This window comes from Podarcis raffonei, chromosome 17, assembly GCF_027172205.1.
Source record: "Podarcis raffonei isolate rPodRaf1 chromosome 17, rPodRaf1.pri, whole genome shotgun sequence".
Lineage (NCBI taxonomy): Eukaryota > Metazoa > Chordata > Lepidosauria > Squamata > Lacertidae > Podarcis > Podarcis raffonei.
In genome coordinates, this window is record NC_070618.1 from 438,790 (window position 1) to 450,118 (window position 11,329).

Below are 11,329 nucleotides of genomic sequence, written 5' to 3' on the forward strand. Positions count from 1 at the left end.
ACAGTTGCACCCAGTGCTTTTTTTCTGGGGGGACACAGGAGTAGGCATACCCCTAAACATTTTGTGAATCTTTGTACTTTTGTCCATTTACTGTATTTATGGTTCCCAATTTGAGCTATAAAATGGTGATTTTCTTGAGTGAAAATGAGAGTACCCCTAAACATTTTTAAGAAAAAAAACAACACTGGTTGTATCCATGGTGCCTTTGTCTGAGCAAAAAATAGTTTTCCTCTTGTAAGTTGGGTACCAGATTTTTAGTGACCCCCCCCTACTGATTTTTAACACCCATGCACCACCCCAAAAGCTGTTTGACCCTCTAGATATAATAGGATATGACAAGGACACTGCAAAGGGGAGGTGGTGAAAGACCAATAAAAATCTGGCGCCTCAACTTGTAGGAGCACATTTTGCTAAAGCAACACTACCAGTGGATGCGATTCCACAGAAAACAGAACTCCATCATGCAGCTGCTCTCAGTTAAGGAGAAAAACAAATGTTATATTGAGCTAATTCTGATTCAGTAATATTGAGTAGACTAGTATTTTCTGAAGTTTACAAGAACTGGAATGTCTTCAAGTGTCTTTTTTCTGTTATACATGCATCAGAGTCTGAAGGTGTCAGAGGCAGCTTTCATTTTATTTCTTTATTAACAAAATAATTCCATCCACAAACTTGACACAGGCCAGGACCTGTCCTGCACTTCAATATAAGGTCACTTGGAAAGCTTTGCATCTTACCCTGAAAGCCCTGACAGAAAGATTAAATACAAATCTAACAAATAAAAGAAAACCAACCAACCAACCAACCCAGCTTCACCACCCAACTACTCAGTTGACATGTGTGCAGCTTTGCTATGGATTTACTACAGCAGCCCCTTCTCCAGAGAGGTAAGTTACACAATGCTGGAACCCATGAATTATATTTTTCACACACAAAATATTATTATGTCCATCTACCAAGCTGGGTAGCCTACATACAGCAAATCTACAAACTGATTTTGACCTCTGCTGAAAAAGGAGCTTGGCAGATTGCAGTGGAAACTTGAGTACGTGCACACATACTTGCCCAATCCAACAGCATCTCTGAATTCAGCAAACTTTGTTTTTATTGATTTAGCATATTTAATTCCAGTGAATACATGGGAGGGTGGTGACATAGTTTCCCAGATACAACTGCATCATACAGGAGCCAGTTTTGTTGTGCTCAAATGAGAATGTTAAAACGTTTATTCAGGAGAATCTCTCATATTATTACTTAGGCAGGATCCAGCCGTGGAAGAAGACTGTAACGCAACACACTCCTCTGATTTTAGAATCCATCGTATTTTTCCCCAATAAATTCATCTTCTGATAAATAAACACCCGTGTTCAAGCAGCCATGAAGAGTAAAGTCCCCAAACTAATATTTCAACAGCAAATCACCTAGAGGGAAAAGGGAGAAAAGGTACAATAAGAAGCAGTTTTAGCTATATATCTCATCTATTAGCAATGATGTTCCTCTAACACTTATGTTGGAAAGTTAATGAAAGCAATACCTGCAAATAAAACATAGCAAGGACTAATTTATGCCTTATTTGTAGTTATTTTATGTCTACCATCATCGCCACTATCTGCCACCACAGAACTGGCGGTTTTACTTAACCACAGTGACTTTGAAGACTTACTGGACCTGGAAGGTTAACACAATGGACCATATACTACAAACTTTCGACAGAATGTTTGTACCCAAAGCATACCTAGCAGAAGCCTATCCAAGGAAGGAGAGTGCAACTTGTTCCAGTGCTAAATTTCTCTTAAATTTAACAAAATCTACCTCCTGGCATGTTACAAATCTAAAAGCATCAGTCACCCAATGCTTGCTTTTGTCAGGCATACAAAGTAGACACATTGACATTTTTGCCCAACGATTTTTAAGGTGTTTGGTAAAGTATACTCACAGTACTTATGAAAGGCCTCTCTCATCATGTTTTGGTGTTCAAACAATACATTATAAAAGGAAGTTTATTTACTCTAAACTTCCTGCTTTAAATTCTTTACAAGCCTAAATCTGCAAGGCCAAGTTTACTATGTTAAAAGGTATTATCATGGTAATGACCCCTTGTTTGTTTTATTATTACATTCAGATACCACATTCAAGTGGGACGCGGGTGGCGCTGTGGGTTAAAATACAGAGCCTAGGGCTTGCCGATCAGGTTGTTGGTTTGAATCCCCGCGACGGGGTGAGCTCCCGTTGCTCAGTCCCTGCTCCTGCCAACCTAGCAGTTCGAAAGCACCTCAAAGTGCAAGTAGATAAATAGGCACTGCTCTGGCGGGAAGGTAAACGGCGTTTCCGTGCGCTGCTCTGGTTCACCAGAAGCGGCTTAGTCATGCTGGCCACATGACCCGGAAGCTGTACTCCGCCTCCCTCAGCCAATAAAGCGAGATGAGCGCCGCAACCCCAGAGTCGGTCACAACTGGACCTAACTGTCAGGGGTCCCTTTACCTTTACCTTACCACATTCAAAGAGCTCTAAAGTGGCACAGACACTTCTCCCCCTCTCCATTTTATTCTCACAACAGCCTTGTGAGGTAGGCTGGGCAGAGAAAAAGTGACTGGCCCAAAGTCACCCAGTGGGCTTCATGGTTGAGCATGGATTTGAACCCTCATCTTCTAGGTCCAACACCTGAGCCACAACTCCACCCTGGCCTCTCATCATTATCATCATTCTCCAGAGAAACCTCATGGTTTCAGTGTAGTGTTCAAACACTGCATTTAGTTTAATGCTGTTACACTATTATTATTATTATTATTATTATTATTATTATTATTATTATTATTATTATTACCCCACCCATCTGGCTGGGTTTCCCCAGCCACTCTGGGCAGCTCACAACAGAAATGATGATGATGATGATGATGATGATGATGATGAAGAAGAAGAAGAAGAAGAAGAAGAAGAAGAAGAAGAAGAAGGAGACGAAGAAGAAGAAGAAGAAGAAGAAGAAGGAGACGAAGAAGAAGAAGAAGAAGAAGGAGACGAAGAAGAAGAAGAAGAAGAAGAAGAAGAAGAAGAAGAAGAAGAAGAAGAAACCCCCAGACATTAAAAACTTCCCTAAGCAGGGCTGCCTTCAGATGTCTTCTAAAAGTCAGATAGTTGTTTATTTCCTTGACATCTGATGGGAGGGCTTTCCTCAGGCTGGGTGCCACTACCGAGAAGGCCCTCTGTCTGGTTCCCTGCAACCTCGCTTCTCGCAAGGAGGGAACCGCCAGAAGGCCCTCAGAGCTGGACCTCAGTGTCCAGGCAGAACGATGGGAGTGGAGACGCTCCTTCAGGTATACTGGGCCCTGTGTCATTGCCAGTAGTCAGAGCAACTTGTTCTAGGTACACTTCATTGTATATATTATCATAATTCATTCCTGAATGTAGTATATATTATCTTTTCCTGAACCCTGAATAGCACAGCAGACAAAACAGTATTTATATGGCATTTCTACATCGACAATATTACATTTTGTTACAGAGTTGCTCCAGAGAAGTGGGAAGTTATATTCATGATCTTTTTAATGTTTTTACACAATGGACATATGGCCCTGTTAGAAAATGTGGGGACAGAGGACAGCAATGAAAACGGTAGCTGAGCACTCCTGCTGCTGTGGCAGAACAAATTCTGAGACTCTATAAAAACTTTAAATAAAAAAAAAGCAGTGCCACAATATATTACAAAATTTAAAGGGGGAGTAGACCTACAGAAGTGTTGTAGATATCACAAGCTCTAACCAACTGATGTCCTTGACATCACACAACAATCTCCATCTTCCACACAAGTCACAAATGCAGTGGTAATGCTTGCTGGGAAAGAACTGCAAATCCACACACCACGGTTGAATTAAGTAGGTCGAGTTCTGGAGAGTTGCAATTCCCCCCAGAGGGATTAAACTGCTGTAGCAGTGTTACCTTGACAGCTAAGGTAAAGGGACCCCCGACCATTAGGTCCAGTCGTGGCCGACTCTGGGGTTGCGGCACTCATCTCGCTTTATTGGCCAAGGGAGCCGGCGTACAGCTTCCGGGTCATGTGGCCAGGATGACTAAGCCGCTTCTGGCGAACCAGAGCAGCGCACGGAAACGCTGTTTACCTTCCCGCCGGAGCGGTACCTATTTATCTACTTGCACTTTGAGGTGCTTTCGAACCGCTAGGTTGGCAGGAGCAGGGACCGAGCAACGGGAGCTCACCCCGTCGTGGGGATTCGAACTGCTGACCTTTTGATCGGCAAGTCCTAGGCTCTGTGGTTTAACCCACAGCGCCACCCGTGTCCCTTTGAGACTCCTTAGGGTAGTGATAAAGCGGGATTCGGACCGCCGACCTTCTGATCGGCAAGTCCTAGGCTCTGTGGTTTAGACCACAGTTCCACCCATGTCTCACCCTGAACGTTACCATGGTTAATAGTATTGAAAGCTACTAAGCTACTAAGAAGCTGCATAAAGGTAAAGGGACCTCTGACCGCTACGTCCAGTCATGGCCGACTCTGGGGTTGCGGCGCTCATCTCGCTTTATTGGCTGAGGGAGCCGGCGTACAGCTTCTGGGTCATGTGGCCAGGATGACTAAGCTGCTTCTGGCGAACCAGAGAAGCACACGGAAACGCCGTTTACCATCCCGGTTTAACCTACAGTGCCACCCGCGTCCCTCACCTTGACAGCTCCCAGCATGCATTTCCCCTGAAAAATGGCACCGTTGCAAGAGGACATCCATTTACCTTCCAAACATTCAGATGTGTGCTTCATCTTGTTCATATCTTAAAACCCAAGGCTCTCATGCACTCCTTGTGGGCCTCAATAAGAGCACCACAGTGTTCTTCTCCTTTTTCGATGATGCTGCAAGACAAAATTCCCCAATTAAGCAATTTCACAAATTAGGTAGCTGACTTGATCAGCGCTGAGGAAGACTAGCCTGGAATTGACTGCACTCTTTGGTACAAATGTCCAACTGTACTCCACCTGCGTTTTCAGATTATGCTTCCTTCCTCCAAAGGAATGAATGGTTGCAATTTGCGTCCCATTCAGATCACCTTTCTGGTAAGGTTACAGGAAAGCTGCATGTTGTTGGTTAAAAAGAATCATGTAAACTGTCTTTTTTGTTTTACAAAATGCAGTGGCTGATGTTTTGATGTGAAGAGAGGAGAACAGGGGTCAAAGAGGCTTCCTAACCCTTTTCCCCAGAGGTGTTTTTCCACTGAAGCATTACCACTAGCTACTCAGAAAGGATGGAAATAGAAGGGTTGGGAAATCCCTGTATGGGACAGCTACATATTCCTGCACTGCAGGGGTTGGAGTAGATCAGAGCTTTCCAAACTGTGTGCCGCGACACATTCGTGTGTCAACTGCAGCGTGTAGGTGTGTCAAGTGAGCACCCCCCACACTCCACCCCCCGGGGCTGGAAAGAGGTTCGTTTTGTCAGTTTGCATTTCTTAGCGCAGAAAGTATCGATCTGATATGTAGAGATCTTTCATATTCTACTTAATTCAAGAGGGTTCTGGAAGCTTCTCTGTGTGAAAGAAACAAGCAGAAGGTTCACAACTGGATTATTCCTTCCGAGAAGCTAAGTACAGCTAGCTTAAAGTGGTTCTGTTATCTCTTCTGTCAAAGCCATGCTGACTACAGTGGTACCTCGGGTTAAGTACTTAATTCGTTCCGGAGGTCCGTTCTTAACCTGAAACTGTTCTTTCACAGAAACTGTTCACAGAGCCAGTGTGGTGTAGTGGTTAGAGCGGTGGACTCGTAATCTGGGGAACCGGGTTCGCGTCTCCGCTCCTCCACATACAGCCGCTGGGTGACCTTGGGCCAGTCACACTTCTCTGAAGTCTCTCAGCCCCACTCACCTCACAGGGAAAGGAGAATGTTGGCCGCTTGGAGACTCCTTTGGGTAGTTGTCAGCGCTGCCCAAGGTCCCAGCTCACACAAGACCAACGCTGCTTCTTGCTCAAGTTAAAAGGTCTTTATTGAAGTTCAGTCTCATTTCCAGACGCGCAGCGCGCAACGCTACATCTATCCATCAGACCGTAGAAGTCCCATCTGAATCTCCTCCCCCCTGACACCAGCTTAAGATTCTAGCCTTACTCCACCTCTTCCTCTGTTCCTTCTTTCTCTGGGTCCTTCTGCTAGTCGGAGTCTCAGCCCTCCGAGATTCTTCTGACGCTGATTCTCCCGACTCCTCCCCTCCCCTCTTTCGGGCTTTAGGACCTGGCTCCCAATCCGGGTTTTCTGCTGTCCCGCGCTCCTCCACATTTGAACTTGGCGCGCGCGCGCAGCCTCCCACTTTCCTTCTGACCGTTACACTTGTGTCACTGCTCCCCCTTTCGGGGAGGCTAGCTGGACCTGGCCTTCCCTCCGTCTCCCCACTCCCCGATGGAGGAGAAGCTGGTCCTGACTCACGTGACTCTTCCCCCCCACTGTGCTCTGGTGAGGGAACTGGCCCTACTCCTCCGCTACTCCTTTGGGACTCCCCTCTGGTTCCTTGTTTATGGATCGTCCCCTCTGGGATTCGCCTCGCCCTTACCATAGGCGCCCCCTCCTGGGAGAAGCTCATGGAATCTCTCGGTCCACTGTCATATTCCCCTACGCTCCCCTCTGATTCCTCTCCTCCGCTCTCTATTTGCTCTCTCCCCTGCTCTTCTGCTCCTGAGCCTCTGACAGTAGTGATAAAGCGGGATATCAAATCCAAACTCTTCTTCTTCTTCTTACCCTGAAGCACCACTTTAGCTAATGGGCCCCCCCGCTGCTGCCGTGCGATTTCTGTTCTCATCCTGAAGCAAAGTTCTTAACCCAAGGTACTATTTCTGGGTTAGTGGAGTCTGTAAGCTGAAGCATCTGTAAGCTGAAGCGTATGTAACCCGAGGTAATACTGTATAAAAGTAGGGCCAGAAGGAGCCTGGGTTTCACTTTCTCTGTCTGTTTTCCTTCTGGTGTGGTGTTCCGTACATAGTATGCTTAGTGTTAAGGTTTAGACTCGTTACAAGTTATTTGTAAGTTTAAGTGAAGTCTGCTGCAACTGGATCTCTTACGAACAGTGCCAATCCTGAATGTACTGGATTTGTGGCCATTATGCTCAGTTGCCTTCAGGAGCAGTAAAGATCTGCTGGATGAAATATTAATTGCCTCTGGCCTATTTTTGGGGACTCCTGCAACGTGTTTTAAGTTTTTACTCTGCTAACTATACATTGGAATCTGTTCTGGATCGATATCAAGTAGAATTTCAATGACAAGTTTGACCTCAGTTTGCTAGTAAAACCGAATTACTGTGTTGTGAAAAGATGCGTGTCTAGAAAAGTGTCTTGCTGACATGAAAAGTTTGGAAAGCTCTGTACCCTCTGGGTCCCTTAAAGGTCAAGGTCAAGGGACCCCTGACCGTTAGGTCCAGTCGCGGATGACTCTGGGGTTGCGGCGTTCATCTCGCTTTACTGGCTGAGGGAGCCGGCGTACAGCTTCCGGGTCATGTGGCCAGGATGACTATGCCACTTCTGGCGAACCAGAGCAGCGCACAAAATCGCCCTTTTACCTTCCCGCTGGAGTGGTACCTATTTATCTACTTGCACTATGAGGTGCTTTCAAACTGCTAGGTTGGCAGGAGCAGGGACTGAGCAACGGGAGGGGATTCGAACCACCAACCTTCTGATCGGCAAGTCCTAGGCTCTGTGGTTTAAGCCACAGCGCCACCCGCGTCCTGGGTCCCTTCCAACTCTGCAATTCTAGGATTCTCACACCAAGGCACTAACGCACAAGGCGAGTCCACCCAACAGAAAAGGAGGAAGTGGGTGGGAGGCTGCCATTTCCAGCAGGGGCTCCGCTTCCTCCTTCTGCTCACTTTGCACGTGTGTAATTATGTAATCATCCAGAAGCCCAGGCGCCTTTTGGGAGGAGGAGGAGGAGGAGGAGGAGAGCTACAGGTCTCCTCTGCTCTATTCTTTTTAACACTCGATTGTGAGCCAACCAGAGTGGCCGGGGAAACTCAGCCAGATGGGCGGCGTATAAATACAGTGGTACCTCGGGTTACGGACGCTTCAGGTTACAGACAGGTTACTAACCCAGAAATAGTGCTTCAGGTTAAGAACTTTGCTTCAGGATGAGAACAGAAATCGAGGCTTCATTAGCCAAAGTGGTGCTTCAGGTTAAGAACAGTTTCAGGTTAAGAACGGACCTCCGGAGCGAATTAAGTTCTTAACCCGAGGTGCCACTGTAATAATATATATAAATAAATATCTCTGTGGTGGCGGGTCCCCTGTGGCCCCCGAGGCACCCGGGCTTAGTCTTCCAGGGGCCACGCTGAAGCCCCCCCCCCGTTCCGGCCCCCGGCACCCACCAGGCGTCGCGCGCCCGCTTGGTCTCCGGGCAGGCGCAGCAGGGCTTGAGGGAGGGCGGAGGCTTCTGCTCGGGGGACGCGAGAGCCGGCGAGTCGCGAGGGGCCACGGTCGACATGGCTGCTCAGTCGCGCAGGCGCAGAAAGACGCACGCACGCTCGCCCCGGCGCCGGGCGTCCCTGCGCCTCCCCGCCCCACGCACTTCCGCCGCCCCTTCCGCCACACTCGGCTCGCCATTGGACGCCGAGCGAGGGGGTGTCGATGGGAGTGCGCCTGCGCGCGCGCCGCAGAGCGGACAAAGACCCGAAATGAGAGAGGTGGGAGGACGTGGCTTCTCGAACTGCGCGAGGGTTTATTGCAGCAAAATAAAATAAAACAAAAAAACACGACAGCTCCATCGCCTTGGTTTGCAGCTCGGCCAAAGGGGGGATGGAGAGGAGATAGAAACAGGCTGAGCCGGCCTGCAGTCTTCAAGCTTTTCAGGATCAGGTCCCGCATTTAATATTGCAGCTGCAAGAAGGGGTTTGTTTTTTATCCACCCACCCCGTTCATGCCCACTTTCTTTTCTTTTTTAAAGAGAGGCCGTGTCACGCAGGAATGACAGTATCAGGCTCCAAAGAAAGGAAAAAGATAAGGATAAAAGGAGGCAGACGAAGGGGCAACAACTTCAGCGAGAAGCAGAGTTTGTGTGTTGGTTTTGAATGGAATAATAAAGCACAATATTTAGCAAACCCCAAAAAAGAAAGAAGAAAAGTATCACGCTCCAAAATGCTTTCTGACACAGTTACTAAATCTGGCACTGCAAGCTCTTCAGAACAAGCGGCCTGCCCTCTTGTCTTCATAGATTCATAGAGTGGTGGAGGTGGAAGGGGCAACAAGGGTCATCTAGTCCAACCCCTGCAAGGCAGGACTCTTCTGTGAAGTCCCATGCGCACTGACGGTGCTATGCGAACAAATGCAAACTTAAAAGCTGAGGGAATTCTGGACTCCTTGCCTGTCCTCTCCTAAAAGAAAAAGGAAAAACCCAAAGAGAAATTAGCAGCGGTGTCTCTGATATGATCAAGACCTGACCCACTATTGGAAGACAAATGCACTAAGCAACACATGGATACAAGCATTACAGTGGTACCTCGGGTTACAGATGCTTCAGGTTACAGACTCCACTAACCCAGAAATAGTACCTTGGGTTAAGAACTTTGCTTCAGGATGAGAACAGAAATCGCGCAGCGGCAGCGGGAGGCCCCATTAGCTAAAGTGGTGCTTCAGGTTAAGAACAGACCCCCAGAACGAATTCAGTTCTTAACCCAAGGTACCACTGTATATCTGATGTCCTAAACATCGCTTTGTAAAAAAGAGGGGGGAAACTGTCAGGCAACCCGGGTCTCCCTAGGGATGAAGTTCCACAAGCTTAGAGTTGCAAAGGAGGCTGAGCAGGAAAAAACCCCCACAAACCCATGATACAAAATTGCCATTGGGTTGCAACAAAGGCCCATCTGGTCAGTCTGCCTGCGGCCACAACTCCGTGAAGAAGCTTTGCACTCCTTTTAATTTGCATGCAGCAAAGCATCGCATCAGCTTCCCAGGTTATTGAGAAGAGGGGCAGGGTGCGCACACACATCCTTCCTTAGAAGAGCATCCTTTCTCAAACTTTGGGGTCCCAGTACGTTGTTGGACTACAACTCCCATCATCCCTAGCAGGAAGGGCCGTGTGTCAGGGATGATAGGGGTTGTAGTCCAACAACCTTGGGCTCTAAGGTCGAGATAGGCTACTCTACACTTCAGAAGAATCCTTATTTGCATCAGCCACTAGCCATAGCAATAAAACAAAATAAAACGCACTGAAGACAGAGGTAAAAACTTAACTATAGAAAATACATTTTGAGGGTTTACATCAATAATCAAGTAATTGCCTGCATTGCCCTCCCAAAAAAATATTGCAGTTTTTGCTACCACCAGATCATCTTGATCTGCTAAAAAAAAGGACACAGCAGCAATGGTTGAGCAACCCGGCATGGACAAAAATTTGTTGCTGTTGTTTAGTCGTTTAGTCGTGTCCGCCTCTTCGTGACCCCATGACCAGAGCACGCCAGGCCCTCCTGTCTTCCACTGCCTCCCTCATGCTGGTAGCTTTGAGAACACTGTCCCACCATCTCGCCCTCTGTCGCCCCCTTCTCCTTGCGCCCTCCATCTTTCCCAACATCAGGGTCTTTTCCAGGGAGTCTTCTCTTCTCATGAGGTGGCCAAAGTATTGGAGCCTCAGCTTCACAATCTGTCCTTCCAGTGAGCACTCAGGGCTGATTTCCTTAAGAATGGATACGTTTGATCTTCTTGCAGTCCATGGGACTCTCAAGAGTCTCCTCCAGCACCAGAATTCAAAAGCATCCATTCTTCGGCGATCAGCCTTCTTGATGGTCCAGCTCTCACTTCCATACATCACTACTGGGAAAACCATGGCTTGAACTATACCTTTGTTGGCAAGGTGATGTCTCTGCTTTTTAAGATGCTGTCTAGGTTGGTCATTGTTTATCTCCCAAGAAGCAGGCGTCTTTTAATTTTGCGGCTGCTGTCACCGTCTGCAGTGAGGGGTAAGCACCTTCCTCCTCAACTCTTTCTAAAGAGTGCAAGCTCCGCGACCAGAAAGAAGAGGAGAAACACCAAGAAGACTGGAAGAAATTTAAAGACTATTTGAATAAATATTGTAATATTAAAGATATGTAATCACTTGAAAGAATCAATTAGGCCTAGGATTAAATAAATAAATAAGAAAATGTACAATAAGAAAAGTTAGGAAATATGATTATGAGTGTGATATGGTTTTATGAAATAATGATATTGGAAACTGCTATATATACCGTAATTACTAAGAAACTCAGATGGAAGAGATTTGAGGAAGTCAAATAATATGTTTATGAAGATGGATTTTAATTAATTAAGTTTTAGTTTATGTGGTGATTTGTTTTCTTTTATGTTTTATATTTTTTTTCTTTTCTCCGTTTCATTC

The 11,329-nt window shown here is 46.7% G+C and overlaps 2 protein-coding genes across 2 annotated transcripts in view; both read right to left on the reverse strand.

Moving 5' to 3' along the window:
* The window catches only part of LOC128404693 (NADH dehydrogenase [ubiquinone] 1 alpha subcomplex subunit 1-like), a 118,227-nt gene extending 108,639 nt beyond the window's left edge, over positions 1 to 9,588 (reverse strand). The window contains exon 1 of the mRNA XM_053370504.1: positions 9,458 to 9,588. The gene's annotated coding sequence lies outside the window, so the exon portion shown is untranslated. The remainder of the gene's footprint in view (positions 1 to 9,457) is intronic.
* LOC128404694 (cytochrome c oxidase copper chaperone) lies at positions 618 to 8,461 on the reverse strand. The gene is made up of 3 exons (XM_053370506.1): positions 8,331 to 8,461; positions 4,732 to 4,849; positions 618 to 1,421 (listed from the first exon to the last, which is right to left on the reverse strand). Exons 1-2 carry the CDS (start codon positions 8,444 to 8,446, stop codon positions 4,765 to 4,767), a joined length of 201 nt encoding a protein of 66 aa, XP_053226481.1. The 5' UTR covers positions 8,447 to 8,461; the 3' UTR covers positions 618 to 1,421; positions 4,732 to 4,764.
* Positions 9,589 to 11,329: the final 1,741 nt, after the last annotated feature.

Excerpts from the sequence above, each read along its gene's own strand:
- LOC128404694 (XM_053370506.1), bottom strand. The coding sequence starts at position 8,446 with ATGTCGACCGTGGCCCCTCGCGACTCGCCGGCTCTCGCGTCCCCCGAG. Across the intron at positions 4,850-8,330 it reads AAGCGGGCGCGCGACGCCTG|CATCATCGAAAAAGGAGAAG; the intron begins GTGGGTGCCGGG and ends TTTGTCTTGCAG.